General features: G+C 46.4%; 1 protein-coding gene across 2 annotated transcripts in view; it reads left to right on the top strand.

Moving 5' to 3' along the window:
- Nucleotides 1-18,765, top strand: part of Znf536 (zinc finger protein 536) — a 453,895-nt gene that overhangs the window by 289,781 nt on the left and 145,349 nt on the right. Inside the window, exons 6-7 of one of the 2 annotated variants that reach the window (XM_076932384.1) lie at nt 5,388-6,956; nt 14,153-15,033. In XM_076932384.1, the coding sequence (XP_076788499.1) occupies nt 5,388-6,956; nt 14,153-14,160 (1,577 nt within the window). In that variant the 3' untranslated portion in view covers nt 14,161-15,033. Of the gene's footprint in view, nt 1-5,387; nt 6,957-14,152; nt 15,034-18,765 lie in introns of those variants that run through there. The other variant, XM_034518687.2, reaches the window with a different exon arrangement.

Below are 18,765 nucleotides of genomic sequence, written 5' to 3'. Positions count from 1 at the left end.
TAAGTAAAGAAATGTAAGAAGACTAAATAAATATCTGAAAGAGGTTGCAGTACCAGAGAATAGTCAGTTACTCAATTTAAAAGTGGAAACACATTTAGAAATTTAGCAAAAAAAAAAAAAAAAAAAAATGAAGAGGAAGAAAGAAGAAGACAGACGGACAGACGGAAGGAAGGAAGGAAGGAAGGAAGGAAAAGAAAGGCAGACAGAAAAAAAGACAGACAGAAAATCACTTATAAAAGCTATCATTATTCTGGGTGTCACTGTGCACACCTGTCAGTCTAACACTCGGAGGCTGAGGGGTGTCATGAGTTCAAGGCCAGTATGGACCACACAGAGAGACCTTGTATTAAAAATGTTAAATATGACCATGAAGCAATGCGTGTGAGGAAATGATTGAACTACCTGGTCCCAGTCTAGTGGTTAGGAGGAGGTTATCAATGAGACTCCAAAACTGAGTATATAGTTCATGCTACACACTGGTGAAAAGTTGGCTTAATTTTAAGATGTTTCCTATATGTTTATTAATTCACCAAAATGACAAACTGCTTATTTTTTTAAAGAAAATATTATGTCTTATCTAGCCAAACTCTTTTCTAAAAATATATTGTATGGGTCTACATTGAATTTCTTTTAAAATGTTGCAAGAGGGTCATTAATGTTCTTACCTTCACCACCCCTGCCCTAGTGGGTGGACAGCCTGATCTCGGACATCTTTGTACTAAGGCACAAGTTTTGAATTAGCTTCCTGTTCTAGACCCATTCTCCCAGCCAGGGTAGCACGGCCCTCGGAGTGTCCAGAGTTCTAATATGAGATAGTAGTGTATAAATGAAGGTAGATATGTGAGCATCTGGATAGGAGCATTTTCTCAGAAAGACAGAGAAACAAAGTTGAGTGGATGTTGGTCCTCTCGAGAAGCCTTCCTCCCCCTCACCACTGCTTCCTGTGCCCCTTTGATCTGCTCAGGAGGCATACAACAAACAGATGCAAGGACCAAGAATCTCACACATCATGAAGATAACTGTAGGACTCAACCCCCACCAAGCCTGGGGCAGTCTGAGGGATTCCCTGAGGAGAGTTAGACTCATTTTGTGGCTTAAGTGGACAATCATTCAACTAGACAGAGCTCCTGACAAGGTCTGAGGTTACCTGCGCCACCCAGCTGCACAGGGGATGGCTTTCCAAGTCTCCGACAGAGTTAAGTCTAAGTTAGGAGAAACTAGGCAAGCCTACTGCCTGACTTAGTGCAGAATTCTGGCCATGTCTGCAGCTCGGAGCTTGTCACAGCCCAGGGAGCCAGGCTGGAAGAATGTGTCCAGACATGGTGGCTTTGACCATGAAGCCTTTTGTTCAATACAGGTAGACTCAGCATTTGTTTACGGGCCAAACAGAGGGGGGACCTTTACCACCCCTCCAAATTGCTAAACCTGCTGATACAATCTTCTTTGCCATTTCTTACCCGACTTCATCCAGGCCAATGTTGTGCAAAGTTTGCCTCCTGAGCACGTCCGAATGCATCCTTTGGGAGAACAAATGCATGGTAACAGCTGGGATGCTCCCGGTGGGACATAAAGCCCAAGGTTCTCAGACCCACCCCGTGACAGGGCACTGCCAGCTCTTAGGTCTGCCCCTCAGTAGAAGCCCAGGAAGTGGGAAAAAAAAATCAGCACATCAGAGGATTGGGGATGAGGGTTTTCAACCCACTTAGAAACTATGAAAACACTTAAATCAAGAGGCTTTTTGTTTGTTTGTTTGTTTGTTTAGCTCATCTTCAGTCTGAAGTACTTGGTGGGTAGGCAAGAAGTACCCACCCAAACAAAGGCCCTTTAGTACCCAGTCAGGTTATAGAGCTGTCAGAGTGTGAAGAGACAGTACCATAAGAGGGTAAAGGTGGGTGAAGGGCTTCCTGAACCTGTGCAGCCAAAACAGAGCTTGAAAAACCCAGAGGAAGGGGCTAGAGATGTGGCCACGTGGTATAAGAGAGCTTGCTGCTCTTTCAGAGGAGCCAAGTTGGATTCCTAGCACCCACATGACAGCTCACAACTGCCTGTAATTTGATTTCCAGGGGATTCTAGGCCTCTGACCTCCGGCCTCCTAGGGTCCTGCATTCACATGCGTGTGCACACATACTTACGATAATAAAAGTAAAACTAATAGAAAAGGAAAGGAAAGAAAAATCCAAGAGGAAGCTCTTTAGTCATAGGCCCAATGAGACTATCATTTAAGTGGACCAATCTGGTTTCTAGCAATACCGTCTCTGTCCTGGGACCAGAGCAAGCCAAGGGATCTTCTGAAGTTTAGAGATGCTGTCTTGGCTGTGTGTGAGACTATGCATGTGTGACATCTTTCCTGAGAGCAACGGGAAGGGTCTGGTCTTTACCTCTTTACCTCTGGTCTTCACCCAGGACCAGCCAGAGTGCTCAGAGGGAAGAAGTGCTCATTCATACATTCGTTCATTTAAGTGTATATGTCCAAACATGAACATTTCTGGACAGGTGTGTACATACACACACATCTCTGGCCCCTTCTGGAGGCTTAGTGTCAGTTGAGAATGAAGATGGAGCTGCAGGGGCCTCTAATATCTCTAAAATCTCACAGGCTGAGGCAGCGAATGTTCCAAGACAGAATCCCATGTCCAGTGGAGCACAGAGAAGCGTGGGGTGTTTAGTTTGCCTTCCTATGTCACTGTTCTCACTTGAGAGGTGTTGCTCAGGGAAACTAGCATGGTCACCATGCAGGCAATGCAGAGAAACACCTGAGGAGTTTGGAAGGATTGAGAGCCCCGATGGTACTTTTAGGCCTCTTAGTTCAGAATTTGGGGAGATAGATCACCTATTAAGGCCTTCCATGTTGGTTTTTGCAAAGAGGAATCCTTATGGTGAGTATGCGTATCAAAATTACATGCTAGCAACACTTGGAAGAAATACCAACTCCTGGACCCCATCCCAGACCCAGGGACCCAGAACTGTCATCTATACTGACTCCCTGCTTTGTCTTGCACAGCCTGGACTGAAAACCAACACCCCAGTGTGCAGTTCAAACACATAGCCCTGGGAAGAATAAAACACAAATCCCTGTATGTCCCTGTGGTCCTGCCTTGCCCATCTCAGGCCTGAGTCAAAGCTGCCTTCTCCTACCATCTGGTAACAAAAGCTCATGCGTTTTCTATAGACCCTTCATCAGAGGCACTCAATCACTTCCAGGTCCTCTTATGAACAGCAGCTTGATCCTCTCAGGTACCTGCTGGTCTCCCTGCTGTGGCTGTTCACATTCTGAACTCTCTTACCCTGTCTGCACTGACCTGTCAATCAGAACCCTGGGTTTCTAGTCTGGTGCTCCAGATATATGTCCTATGGCTAGCCCCTTACTATACCTAGCTGCTAGGCTTCCAGGTGAATGGAATCAAGCTGATATCAGCTGACTAATTGCACTTTATATTTCTAGTGCTTCCCTGGCCATGCAGCAGTGCCTCAGGGGGACCTGAATCTCAAAGTCAGGAAATGGTCTTTATAAAGTCTGCCTCTTTATGTCTACAGATTTTTAAAGATTTATTTATTTTTATCTTACATATATGAGTCTGCTTATCTGCATGTGCATCTGTGTACCATGTGTGTGCAATGCCCACAGAAGCCAGAAGAGGGCATCCTAACAGGAGTTCCAATGACAGCAAGTCACCATGTGGATACTGGGAACCAGATCCCCTGGGAGAGCAACCTGTACTCTTTAACTGCTAAGACATCTCTCCAGCCCCATACTTATAGTTTTGATGTAGCCATGGCAACTGTGAAAAAAATAGACCCAAAGAGCACAGAAGTACCCAAGGAGGCCTTAGCCAATTGTGGGCATGCATTAAGAGCTCTTGGTACCCTCATTTGAATGTGGCAGGTGGAGTATCCCTTAGGTCAAGCACACAGCCCACAGATGCAGGATGGTATCCCTGATGCAGTACCTGGGCTCTTTGTTTCTCTGTTCTAAAGAAGCCCCCAAACACACCACTGCTTTGAGGATGGGAGCTCGACACACAATATTCCCAAGACTAGATGCAGTGAAATGCCTTCAGAGCATCCACCCACCAGTGCTTTGCCTGGCTTTCTAGATGTTTGACAATAGAAAACAGGACAAGGTGATCAGGATAGGTGTGTGTGTGTGCGCGTGTGTGCATGCGTGCGTGTGTTGGGAGTAAGGTTCCTAGGAGAAATCATTGTAGATTTTTTTTTACAGAGAACTAAAGTTTAAAGCTATCACTACAGCCTCTCTGTTCCCCAGAGCTTTCTGGGTCCAAAGTCTAGAGTAGACCCAGGATTGCTGGCAAATCCTTGGAATGTGTTTAAATCCACATCCGTTTACGTCCTTCTCCACCCTCCATGTAAGTTGTCTGTTAAGGGACTCTCTCTCTATCACACAAAGAACAATAGAAGTTGAGTGTTGGATCCAGATAAATATTTAATTCATGAAAATAATCTTATATGTTCCAAAACACACTTTAAAGCTATTTTTGTTCTCCAGAAAGCACCCATTACAGGTAAATTACACAGCACACCACCTCAGCGTCAGTACCACCATTAGTGCAAATTTTAGGCTCGACAAAGACCAGTAGATAATGTTAATTTCAAATCCAGAAACTAAATATACTCTGTCTTTTTATTACTCCTTTTTTCTCTTAAGTTTTATCGGCTGCTTTTCATCTTAACAATATGTCTTTACATCCCGCCATCCCCGCGCACTGTAATGATATTAATATTTTATAGAATCGGTATTTATAGTTCTTTATTTAGAGACAATGCAGTAGGTCTGCAGATATCAGAGCCCGTCTGGAATGGTGCCCTCCAAATAATGATGAATTGCTTGTGCGGAATGCCATTTGCTAATTATATCCATGATTTACTGTGGAGCAAGGCTTAAATCATTCATTTCAGTCTTGCGTAACAGTGCCATAGAATTTTTAGGTTTAAAAATGGTTTCCATGTGTATAATTTAAACAAATTCTAGAGCTCTTGTATACACAAAATACTCGCAGCCACTCATTTGTTACGTACTCCGTCTCTTTAAACTTCTACTTTTAATGATCACTGTGGTCGAAATTATTATGCTTAATTTTCATAATCATAGCCTTTAAATCTACAGCCGTTCTCACATGTTAGATAAAGAAAAAGATAGCTAATTGTGTGTAGATAGTGTGTCATCCCTCAATAGTCCCCAATGGTACAAAATCATTAAAAAAGCTTAAGAGCACAAATTATTCTTCTATTAAAAAACAGTCGTTCTCTAGCTAATTATTAGTTTGGGCTGCTTTGTTTCAAAGAACAAATGTTGATCCTTCTAGCCTTGTTCTGCACTCCAAAAATGTGATAAACACTTGGTGTTCTTCTCTTCCATCAATATCTTGCAGGTGAGAAGCCCTATAAGTGTCCTCACTGTGACTACGCTGGCACCCAGTCAGCATCCCTGAAGTATCACCTGGAGAGACACCATCGGGAGCGGCAGAATGGAGCTGGGTCCCTGTCAGGACAGCCCTCGAACCAGGAGCACAAGGATGAGACCTCCAGCAAAGCGCCTATGTTCATCAGGCCAGACATCCTGCGGGGAGCTTTTAAGGGTCTCCCCGGAATTGACTTCCGAGGTGGTCCTGCCTCTCAGCAGTGGACATCGGGCATGCTCTCCTCTGGAGATCACTCAGGGCAGGCCACCGGCATGTCCTCAGAGCTGTCTTCAGATGCCCTAAAAGGCTCCGACCTTCCTTCCAAAAGCTCCCACTTCTCGGAGATCGGAAGAGCTTACCAAAACATCGTGAGTAATGGTGTGAATTTCCAAGGGTCCCTGCAGGCATTCATGGACAGCTTTGTCCTCAGCTCTTTGAAGAAAAAGGACACGAAAGACAAGGTCCCATCTGATGCCCATCCCATGAAAGCCCATACTGCGGAGGGTGGAGAGGAGAAAGCAAGCGTGAAGCCCTCCCAGCGAAAGTCTGAGAAGTCTCAGTATGAGCCTCTGGACTTGTCTGTGCGGCCAGACGCCACCACTCTCCCTGGCTCCTCTGTGACCATGCAAGATAGCATTGCGTGGCACGGCTGCTTGTTCTGTGCTTTCACCACCTCTTCCATGGAGCTGATGGCCCTTCACCTCCAGGCCAACCACCTAGGCAAAGCGAAGCGCAAAGATCACCCCGCAGGGGTGACAGTCAACTGCAAAGAACAGGCACGGGAGGCCAGCAAGGTCTCTGTACTGCCTTCCCTACAATCAAACAAAGAGATGGCCCTTTCTAGCGCTGTCGGTGTGCTCGACTCTGCTCCAGAGAAGATGGCCCAAGGACCGGCCAAAGAGACTCTAGGGGACCAAAAGAGTGGTCAGTGGCCCAGCCACATGGACCCTGCCTTTTGTACCTTTCCATCTGACTTCTACAAACAGTTTGGCGTTTACCCGACTATGGTTGGCTCAGGGGCCCCGGGCTCCTGCCTCAATAAGAACCCCGAGGGGAAAACCCACCCGGAAGATGATGCCCCAATCCTGATCCCGGAAACCACAAACAAAAACACTACTGATGACCTCTCTGATATTGCCTCCTCCGAGGACATGGACTCCTCCAAGGGAGAAAACAATGAGGAAGAGGAGATCGACACCGAACCAGAAATGATGAGCAAGCCACTGTCTGCTCTCAGCAAGGATGGCTGCAATGAGGGCGGTGACAGCCTGCTGCCCCCAGGCGCCCCCCAGCCCATGCAGGGACTGGTCTCACCTTTAGCCCAAGCAGCCGAGGAACAGTGGCACAGCCCAGGCCTCCTTCCTGCCCAGGACCCCTCTGCGGGGCTGCCCAAGCCAGAGCGGGGTCCTCCAGGCCTGGAGAAACCTATGAGCATGCTGTCGGTCCTCAGGGCCTACAGTGCCGATGGCTTAGCAGCCTTTAACGGGCTTGCAAGCAGCACAGCAAATTCTGGATGTATCAAGAGGCCAGACTTGTGTGGTAAGTTTTAGAATCCTCTTCCTTCAGTTCATTTCCCCCAAAACATCACTGCTAAATTGTTCATACAAAAACAAAAACAAAATCTAACAACAAAATGGGGTTGACATACCCATTAAAAAAAATTTAAACAAAATCTTTAAAAAGAAAAAGGAAAACAAAGCAAAAGCCAATGCTGTATATACAGTATAGACAATCACGAAAGTCAAGTTTCGTTCCGTTTTGAAACGTGTACTCCTGGGGTCCAACTTTCTGCGTAATGCCCATACAGAAGGCATGGGAAGGAGACAGTATCTCAAAGTGTGGACTTCCCTCTTATTTTTCATCCATAAGTTGAGGAGGGGAAGAAAGTTCACCTAAAAAAGCAAAACCAGATACGGTGACTTGCAAGCTTCCCAATATTTTAACTCATTCAAAAACAAAAACAAAAACCAAACCGATGCCTAAAGAGAGTCTCCCGTTGCTTTGCCAAGCCAAATCTGCTTGCCTAAGTTCTTTTCATTGACCTAGAGGATACTAAAAATCATCACACTAACACAGCGTAGCAAGGGTTCTCTCTCCAAGTCAGGGAGATGGCTTTGGGTGTTTGTGACTCACCTGTGACATATCAAGTGGCAGTTACTGTGATGTTGGCCTTCTGCCGTTGTTGCCTTCTGTCTCTGTCTATCTGTCTGCCTAATCTGTGTGTCTGTCGTCCTAACGAGAAGCCTGCATTGTGACGTGTCTGATCAGCAGTGTGGTGTGACCCTACGTGTCTTGAATTTATGCCTGTCCGATCTTGTAAATCAGTACCCTCTCCTTTACTTTAAGAATATTGTCACCCCATGGTAATTCTAGATGTTTCGAAGCACAATCCTAAACCTGAGTTGGACCAAATGGATACTGGGATGGGGAGGGAGAGTGACCATCACATCCCCATTCCCCTGTGGAGTCAGATCTACAGAGAGCAGCCCCTGGCCCAGGGATCACACAAGATCCAAGCCGCATGGGACTTACCATATAATTCTTGAATGAATTTCTGAGATTTCCCCCTCCCTCTTCTGTGGAAGGAAGGAAACGAGGAAAGGAGGGAACCGTGGGCACAAGGGAGCATTTCTAAACCTCACATCCTGATTCCTTCAGCACAGAGCGGAAATCATGAAGCTGGGCTGCTTATAATCTAAATCGATAAATTTCCTTTTGTTTTTTTCTGTCATTCCCTAATTCACTAAGAAGTGGATCAAGCAGTCAGAAATACCCTTTTGAATGGTCAAAAATCACTAACTGGATTTATGACAGCTCAAAAAAATATTGATGGTTCCTTACACTGAGTGCCTCCCGAGGTCCCATCAGCCAGTGCCCCGGGTCTATTCTTAGTCACGTACGATTCATTACTCTCGAAGCTGTTAAAAACAATTTTTAAAAGAAGAAGAAAAGGGATTTATGTCTGTCCAATATCCCGCCTTCCTTCTGCAGAGAATGATATTTAAGTCTTTTTCTTTCATTCGTTTCAAGTTTGGTCGGGGTGGTTTTATACTTATTGTTGTTGTCTGAGGATTTTTTTTTTTAAGTCTATTTTCAGTTCTTTTGATTACCTACATAGGATCATGGTTCCTGCCAGGAATCTACACATCAGAAAAGATCAAACCCTGGCATGTACATAAGCTCATTATTATTGAAATGAGCTCATATTACCCCCATTAATTTCCCCATCTTCCTATCTGTGGAAGAAAGGCTGCCTGCCTTGAGGAAACTTGTCCAGCGAGGTCTCTTTGCATCAGGCAGTGGGTGGAGAGGGCAGCAGAGGAAGGGAGCTGCTGATGTCCTGAGACACTTTCAGAACTGGCAGGAATTCTGATCCCTTCCCCAGATATCAGCTCACAACACTCCCCTAATATTTCCATGGTACATGCAGAACACTGTTCCATCAACCTGTCAGTCCCTAGGCAACAGACCCTGAGAGGCAAACCATGGCCTCTCTCTTTTGAAGTGCATGAAGACCCTTGGACCAGCAAGAGAGGAAGGCTTCCTGGTGGCTTCCCCAGCCAAGGGCCCAGCTCTAAAATACCAAACCTCAGCCCAGCCACTGGCCGTCTATTTTCAGAGCATATCGCTTCTGTATTTTGCTTGGCTGTATTTCTTCTAGAAGCTTCTGCAGTGGTTTGGTAGCAGGTGGGATGGCTCTTCTTGTCTTCTGGTCCCCAGGCATCAGGCCTAGCATAATTAATTATAGTCTTATGTTCTTGCTGGGCATGGTGGTGTCCTAGAACCCAGAAAAGCAGTTGTCATCCTGGTTAAGAACTGATATTTTAGAAAGAAACAAACATCATTTTCCCCTCCTCAGTCTAGTTTTTCTCTGTTGCATGGGAAAGTCTGCATATTGTAAGCTACAGATGACCACCAGCTTTAAGGCACATAGCCTAAAACACCCCCAGCCTTTACCTCTTCTCTGTCCCACTTAAAGTAGATGTGACTTTGCAAACAGGTCCATCCAATCAACAGCTAGTCTTCCTCACAGAGCTGGGCTTTGCCAAAGTATTGCCTTATTCCAAGATTGCTTACCCCAAAGTTTAGGGCCTCATTTCATCTGTTAAGTGGGCCTAGCATCCTACCCGGATGTCCCTAGAAACTCTCGCGGCTACAATTGAAGTTCTTCTGTATAAGGAAGGACTCTCTTCTCTTACACCATAAAAATACTTGAAAAGCAATCTGTAAAAACTTTACCTGCATCCTGTAGACCCATTCACAACTCAGGAACCCCTCTCGTACCCACCAGCAGTCAGAGAACGTGTCTTCTCTTCTTTGTAGTTGTATGTAGGACTGTGTGTTGAAAGTTGAACACCTAGATAATATGTTAATTGCAGCAATGTTGCTTCCTAACTTTTGCAACCTCAGTCTTATACCCTGGGTGTTAGGTCCTGGCCAGTGTGCACTAGCCATTTATAGCTAACACATTCTGATCTGGATGCAGGAGAGCAAGCAGGATGCAGGAGAGACTACTCCATCCTCATGGGTGATGAGTACCATAGTACAACCCATGTAGAAGGCAAGATGGTAGCTTTTCAAAAGAACCTTGCTTAGAGGCTGGTATATTGGTATGTTAGGAACTTGTTATAGACGATCCTGTGTGAGATCCTGAATCATCTCAGAATCAGTTGGAAGATGATTTATTAAGTTGCTGTTAGAGAGGGTTAGGTCCCACTGGTCTGATCTCATTACATGGCATCCTATTCTAGCCAAAACCTTCGCTTCTGGAGGTGAGGTCAGGATCCAGACATGTCCTGTACTCCCTTATGCTGCTGTACAGTGTAAAAAGGGTAAAGATGTGCCGCCAGAGAGCTTAGATATGTCCTTTGTATTGTTAGAGTGGATCTGACTTTGCCTTGCAATGGGACAAGCTTCTCACATCAGTATTTAAATGGGGGCTGGGCACAGAGGACTAGAGCTGTGTCCATCCACTGGCAGGCAGGGGAGGCAGACTCCTTGTCCAACTTGAGGAGCTACTGCGGAAATGTTGCTGAGAGATGCTGGAGAGTGTGAGAGACGAAGCCGTGGTGCACACAGACGGTGTGGTGAGTCTGCCGAGTGCCTGGAGATTGCTGCACAGAAGTGCTGAAGACCTGGTTCCACCCCAGGGCCTATGTATGTGGGAATCAACTAGGCCACCCCTGTCCTTCACTGTTTGAAACTGAGGCCACCAGCTAGAGCTGTCTGGAATTGCTATGTTAGCTTTCTCAAATGTAGCTTTCCGTGTCCTTTTCTGAATCCTCAGGGCACGACATATAACTCTTGTCAGGTTAAGAGACAGGTAGGGGAAAAAGCACAACTCCTTTACCCTTAGCTCTGCCCTGGAATTGCTACCACTCAAGGAAGCCCAGCCCCATGTGGAAAATCTGTTAGCAAGCCACATGTGCAGTAGCCATCAGGCCAGGTGATGCCCTCATGGATGGGAGGAAGTCAGTGGGAAGGCATAGATGGCTTCATCCTCAGTGAATTGTGCTGTGAAGGCCCACTGTGTTTTGCTGGGATGAGAGCACTTCCCTACATCCCAACACCATGGCGATGGCATCACAACTTCCTTACATCACGTATCCTAAATTGTATGATGTGATGAAATACAGTGACCAAACTAAACTATCTTAAATGGTGACTTCTGCCCCACTGTGATTTCTTTGCACAGACACTCAGAAGGACACTCAGAAAATATCTACCTTTTTTTTCCCCTCAGCTACACAGCCTAGAGCCAAAAGGTCAACATACATCTTCTGAAGGGCCAGAGGATAATTATTTCAGCTTACAAACCATGAGCACCCTCTTATTTTGACTCCTCACTGCTGGGTAGCACTAAAGAAGCCATAGACAGTGTGACTGTGTGCCAATAAAACTTTATGAAATAAAGCAAAGGAATTGCTAGAACTGGCCCACAGGCTCCTGGGTTCCTTCCAGAGCTGAGAGAGAGAGAGAGAGAGAGAGAGAGAGAGAGAGAGAGAGAGAGAGAGAGAGAGAACACTTTCAGAAAGGTACCCCTTCCTACAAGCAAAAGAGATGGAATAGCTGTGGCTTAGCTTTTAGGACCGCTGTTTCTTCACAGACAGAAATACAGGGAGGAATTAAGATGGCAGACACTTAAGAGCCTGGGGCAGATGCCCCCAGATCAGAGTGCCCAGCTGAAGGTACCACAGACAAGCACTGGGGCATCCTAATGTCTTTAAGTTGCCTTTGTTCGTTAGCTCTAAGGTAGTGCCAGTCTTACTTTTCATCAGTGTGATTGAAGTGTCTCCTCATGTCGCCGTGCCACAGCCAGTATACAGGAAAGTCATCTTGAAAGATGATCCTGGGATCTTTGTGTTGTCACTGGACCCATTTTTGTTTGGACTCAGTTCAGTTCCAGACATAAAGCAAGTGCTTGGGCTAAAGCGGGTGGGGAGTCCTGTCTCCTTGTCTTTTTTCCAAAACTGGCTAAGGTCTGTGGCCCTGTAGAGAACCCCAAAGCAGCTATTCTGCTTGGTGTTTCTATTGCTGTGAAACACCATGATAAAAGCCACTGAGAGAGGAAAGGGTTTATTTCTGCTTACACTTCCAGGTAACAGTACATCAGTGATGGAAGTTGGGGCAGGAACTCAAACGGCAGAAACCAGGAGGCAAAAACTGATGCAGAGGCCATGGACGGTGCTGCTTACTGGCTTGATCCTCATGGTTTGCTCAGACTTCTTTCTTCTAGAGCCTAGGACCACCAGCCTAGGGATGGTACCACCTACAATGGGCTGGGCCCTCCCTCATCAGTCACTAATTAAGAAAGTGCCCAGCAGGCTTGCCTACGGCCAGATCTTCTGGAGTCAATTTCTCAATTGGGGTTCCCTCCTTGCATATGACTGTAGCCTGTTGTCATGAGAGTAGCAAGTACAGCATCCATCACTGGTATATGAAGTACCATGCATGTGGACTATATATGTGCAGACACCTGAGCATGGGCTGTGATGCACTGAGGCAGCAGTTGTTACATGCTATAGCCCTGATTCCAGTAGGTCCCACTAGGAAAATGATACAGGTCCCATGATAAAGTATGTGGTTGCCCAGACAAAAACCAGCCAACCCCAGGGAGGGCAAAGAGCCAGGGAATGGAGAGAACTGGGGGTTCCCTGTTGCTCTATCCAGTGCTGACATGCTTTCCCAAAAGCCAATGGATCCTGAAACATGCAGGTGTCTTCAGAGGCTGGATAAGGCACTGAGCGTCCCATTCTGTCCTTGCCCAATTTGACCAGTTTTGGATTTGTCTCAACCTCTGTGGTCCAGCCCATTCCCAGGCTTAGTGTTTTCCCAGTAGGGAGGGCCATTTGACCTACTGTGAAATCCAAGGGCAGAGCCTCCTAAGTTCCTGGAATTCATCACCTTTACTGTGCTTGTCTGGACCTGCTGGCTGCCTCTCAGCTGATTACTGAGAGAGTCTGTCTCTGTCTCTGAGTGTGTGTGTGTGTGTGTGTGTGTGTCACAGGTGACATCCTATAGGTTGGATCTTCTGATGACATTGGGACTCTGGGGAGGCTGTCCTCTGCCCTCAGCCAGCCCTTTGTGTGGGTGCCATGACTGACAAAGACAGCCCCTGGGAAGAATGGCAGCGCTTTCTTCCAGATCTCACAGCATCCTTTTTCCTCTCCTTCCCTCCTTTTAAATTGAAGGGAGTGGGACTTGTGTGATGTCGTTTGCACGGCAAGATGACAGAACTGTTGTGGGGACGCCATTGTGTTTGCCAAATGGTCCACTCGTCATTTCAGAGCAAACAAATGGATGGTGTCTGTGAGTCGGCAAACACTGGTGACATTTAGCCTTGTTTATGTTTCTTGCCTTTTGCTGCATCGTTTTGGCTCCAAAAGCTACTGTCTGAATCAACATTGCCTCTGAAGTGGGAGAAAAGTCTGGTAGAGTTCATCTTGGTGGCTGCGTCCATATTTCTCTTGAGATTGCACAAAAGCAAGGAATCACAGCCAAGTGGTTTTTTTTTTTTAATCTGTGTATTTCTCCCCTTTGATAATGAGATAGGGATGGAGTGGGGGAGGGGAGTGAGGAAGAGTGTGCTGTCAGAACTGACACATCCTGGTAGAGTCCAAGCTCTCCATCCTCTTCTGTCTCCATCAGGAGCTGTACAACCCTGTCAGTGTGTGACACAGGAACAGGACACCTCAGCTAAAGCTTTGACGTGGGCCTCCTTAGTCTGCTGAGTGGCAGTCAGTGATTCTTGAAAATGACAGCTATCTATCTAGACTGGGGGTTACAATACATGTCAGCTGCAGAAGGAATCAGGTTGCTTGCTTGCTTGCTTGCCTCCTCCTCCTCCTCTTCCTCCTCCTCCTCCTCCTCTTCTTCTTCTTCCTCCTCTTCCTCTTCCTCTTCTCTTCTCTCTCTCTCTCTCTCTCTCTGTCTCTGTCTCTCTCTCCCCCCCCCCCCCCGCAGATGTTGTGTGTGAAGCCCAGGTTTCAAATAAGGTAGCAATTATACCCTGTTACTTAGCACTGACTAACAATATCTCTTTATCTAATGGCCAGCCTGCTATAATCATATAGCCTATTCTTGCTTTCTCCAGAGACAGAAAGTCTAAATTTTATAAATACCCTGTTATTGTCACCCTTCCATTAAACAATAGGGACTCTGACCCTGCCCTTGCTTTTGAGCGCCTCTAGCCCCAGACAGTTCCTGGATTAATAAATCTACACATTTTCTTTCAGGTAAGTGACACCCCATGTCCTAGTCGCTCTGTCTGGACTCCCCCCCCTTGTCTGTTCGTGCTCCTTCGTGGTTTATCTGCAGCTTGTTAACCGTGCAAAGTCAACAGAAGAACTTATACACATACACGTTTTTGAATAAATAATTCCTACCGGCCCAGGTATGAGTGTGTGCACAGCACACCAGCCTACAGTCCGTGTAGGTCAGAGAGGCTGAGAGCATTGCCCTCCACTCCACATTTGCGAGAGTAATGGATGCAAATGCTTAGAAACCTGAGTAGGGGAGGAGAGTCACAAATCCCAGTGGGTGGTGGGTCCCTGGATCAATGAAAATCTGACTGGGCAATGCCTGTGCCTGGCCAGCTCACCTGAGCTCACAGGGCTGGGCCCCATGGTAGCCTCGCCAGCATTCCTTACTTGTGTCTGATTGTCATGTATTTTGTAACACTTTAGAAGAATACAGAGAAGTGCAGTAATTATCTTTCTCCATAGTATTTAAGCAGAAATATTGCTAGTTTAATATTGTGTCAGGTCGTTGTATTAACCAGGAACAGGTGACAGTAAAATCCCAGCCAACAGCACTCTGACACCCACAACTTAAAAACCGGCGGGCGATCGAAGCGAAATGTGTAAACGTGTACCGGGTTATCCTGTGCTCTGGAGTAGACTGTTGTTGAAATAATTAGAAGGTATATTAAGGTGTTCCTGGTAACGAAGGCATGTAAGTTATCATAATTGTAGTTTTCTGCATAAGTGTCAAACTCTATCTTTCCGTGTGCTGTATGCTGAGTTACAAGTTAGGTCATTTATGAATGGAATGTAAAACAATACTAAAAAAAAATGCTTCAATAAGTTATCTTGGTATTGCTAATAAAAAAAAAGCTGTGAACCATTAGTGCAGTTTTGAGTCATTATGTTAATTCATACCACAACACGCCCTCTCCCCTCACATTTTTCTCTCAGTGGGGAGCCTCAGCAGGACATTGGGGAGAACAGGCTCTGGTCTTTCCCATTCATCTTCAGGTGGTCCTTGAGCAACAATTCACAAACAGGCGGAAAGGAAAGCGACTTTCCTCCTTTGGCGGGATGACTGTAGTGGGCACCAGAGAGCCAGTGACAGTTGCCTGGCTCTCTGTACCTGTGTCTCAGACAGGTTTCTGAATTCTAGGTCCCCCAGATAGGGGTTACATGCTCAGAATCCACAGGGCATTGTACCCAGCCAGGATCAGAAGTGCAAAAGGGCACTTAGGCCCAGCCTCCTCCAGAGAGCCATGTGCTCCTCCATGCTGTGCCAGAGATCTTGGGTGAGTTAGAGGAGTTTGGGTGCATTTTCATCCCACCGAGAGATGTTTTGGTCACTGCCTGTGATTGTTGTAACAGGCTTGTTCTTGTCCCACCCTGCCCCATCACAGGGAGAGAGGCAGAAAGGAAAGGTCTTGTTTTCGTGTTGCCCAGTTTCATTGCCCCATGAGCTGGGCTTCCAGACTTGAATGTTTTACACACTTCCCAATTCTGCATACACTATACCCCATCCAACTGGTCCCATGGTGGACAGGGCATAGTCTCCAAAGCTCCAAGAATTACATCTTCAAATGAAGTGCTCAAGAAGGGGATGAAAGTTGAGAAACGTCCTTTGGTATGTTTTTCTCAGTCTTGGCCTTGGTGACGGGACAAAGGCATCACCTCAACTGGATGAAACAGTCCATCTGTCATTTCTCATAACAGCCTCTCATCATAATCCCTGAGATCACAGTACAGCACTAAGGAGTTTCTTCCTAGAGGAAGGATAGAGAATTCAGACCTAGACTGAGAAGATGTGAGGAGTGGTCCAGTGAGAAATAGAGATCTTGAAGATTTCTAACCTTCAGTACTCTATGCTCTGGACGGGGCAGTTTCTAGATCCCTGTAGGCAACACTGAAGTCACATTGTGGGTTCCTGTGGAGTAAAAGGGCAATCCCCAAATGCCTAACAAAGACGAAGTCCCACAGGAGCCAGCAACTCCAGCTCCACCAGGGTGCAGGCTGAACATAGGAATGCCTCCTCTTCTCTGAGGGCTCTTGACTCCGTTGAACTGTCTTGAGAGACATGGGGTACAAGAGTGGGATTAATCTAAGCCTTTTACTGCTGGGCCTCCCCCGAGGCTGAGTACATCGTCCCCTCTTTGACCAATCACTTAAAACCATTTCCCGGATACTCCAAACATACCATGGCACCTTCTGGGTTGTTCCCTGTGGCTAGGAAGAGCTTCTGAGGGGCCAGTAGTTGAGAGGGGCACCAGGGAGTATGAAGTAAGGGAGGAAGGGCACACAGAAAGATCCCTTCATCCTCCACCCCCAACACTGACAGCTTGGAGGGCTCCCTGGAGCCACAGATCTGTCTTCCTTTTCTCAGAGCTAGGTCCCTCTCATGGGGGGTCTCTGAGCCTGAAGGCTCCATAGCATTTCCTCTTAGGAAGCAGGGTATTTCCTGAGTGGCTCCCCAGTGGTAACTGATGAAGCTTAAAAGAGAGAGACCTACATGGGTTCCAATTCTCCCATTTTTATGAATCCAGCCCCAGCCTCCTCCAACCTCTCATTTTGGAATACCACCTCATCACGCCTTATACTGTTCCTCCTGCCCCTGCTTATTTTCTCCTCTTCATCTCCGTCTCTGGTAACAAGCGATTCTATGCTCACCAGTTGAATGTTCTTGGGAACATCCTGTCTGCTGCCTGAAAAGGGAGTCCCATAGACCCAGGCCTCTGGGACATCCAGTCTACTTCATTTCACAGCTCTGTGAAGGCTCTGCTTCTGGTTGGTTCACACCCAAACTTCTGCTCTCCCACTCCCCAAGCCCCACATGGAATCATAACAAGACCCACAAGTTTGGATTCAGACCTGAGACAAAAACAAATAACCCACATTGGATCAACCTTTATCCTTATTGCATAGACCTTTCCAAGCATGGTTGGGTCTCTGCTTTGTGGCGCATAAGAGACACCAAAGAGTCCCCATCTAAGGAACAGAGTAGCAAGAAGGCATCAGGCTTTAAATTCAAGAAGCCAAGGAAGGCAAGGAGGTTTGTAGAAAACCTGCACACTTGTGTCTCTGTTCACACATTTTTGGAAGTAAATATACTTCAGTATAATTTTGGTTACTCTGGTGAAGGAGAGAATCTAAATTCGGGGACAGATCAGTATGTATGTCTGTTTTCCTCAAAGAAACCTCACAATGATTAAATACACAGGTGTACACTGACAGTAGTGTCCCTGAATAAACAGGGTCAGAGTCCATGCCAAGGACAAAGTCAGGAAACTCTATGCAAAATCATCAAATCTATATGATCAAAAAGGGAGGAAGGGTGCACAGAAAGATTCCTTCATCTTCCATCCCTAACACTGACAGCTTGGAGGGATCCCTGGAGCCACAGATCTGTCTTCCTTCTCTCAGGGCCCAGTCCCATTCATGGGTGTCTCTGAGCCTGAAGGCTCAGAAGCATTTACTCTTCAAAAGAGCCACAAATCTTTTGACCCTTGCTGTTCATATATACCAATGTGGGCTGGTTCTCTGAGGACTTGCTCTTCTCTGCTCTCTGTGCTGTCCAGACACACATTTAGTGTAACCTGGTCACAAGGTTACGTTTCTTTCTTGAGTTTCTGTTGTTGGGGGATGTACATAAGATACTATTTGTTATTCATATAAAAGGAGAATGACAACCAGACTGGGAAGGCATATTACAACTGCCTTACCAAAGTACTGCTTTTCTGTTTTGAGCCCAGTGGTTGGTGTGTCCCGAGAGGAGGAGAGCTAAGGCTAACCACTAAGAGATGTTACTCGAAAACATAACAAGGGAAGGGTTAGGGATGGGTGTTTGGGAGGCACAGAGGCTTCTGTGGTTGGGTAATTAAGAGTTCACACTCTGATGAGATCTTTCTTCTTGAGGAGAGAGGCCATACTTTTTTTTCAGCCCTCTCAAATTTCTTTGGTGACAGCATTATCAGCAAGCAGATCTTTCGGTCACCTGGATGCAAATAATTGATGCAGGAGGAAACTGAGAGTGGTGTGCAGGAAAGGGCTGCCTCAGAAGCAGACCCTGGACATCTTTTCACCTTCTGGTTTGATTGTGGACCACCCTGGACTTGCCAGAGCCAAGGATGAGAGCAAGTTCATTCATTTTGTGGCTCCCCGTGGGAAGTGAACTGCAGATGTTAAATGCTGAGAAGCAGCCAGACTTTCAGCTTAGGGGCAAGTTTATCAGGGTCACTAAGTCCATCTGAGATCAGGTGACCAGGCATCCGGCAAACAGCTATGCTCCAAAGAGCTCAGACAAGTCTCCTTTTGGCTTTCATTTCTCTGGGGAGCAGGTAGCTGGGATCATCTCTTTGGTTTCCTCCAACTCTGTTTTTCCTGGCCTTGATCTTCAGATCAAGATCCCTATACCCAGTGAGCACCACAGTCCTCATGGCCCATAGGCTGCAGGAGCCATTGGTACTTCCGCAAACCTGTCAACATGCAGGACTCCACCTTGAACAAAGGCATTCACCACATTAGGTCACAGGACAGGCCAAGGCTTGGAGGAATTTATCTTAAATCCTTAGAAGATCACCAAAGAGTTTCCTCTTCTAATTCACCATAGG

Source organism: Arvicanthis niloticus, chromosome 1 (assembly GCF_011762505.2).
Source record: "Arvicanthis niloticus isolate mArvNil1 chromosome 1, mArvNil1.pat.X, whole genome shotgun sequence".
Taxonomy (NCBI): Eukaryota; Metazoa; Chordata; class Mammalia; order Rodentia; family Muridae; genus Arvicanthis; species Arvicanthis niloticus.
Note: the sequence above shows the minus strand (reverse complement) of the source record. Positions and strands in the feature narration are given on the sequence as shown.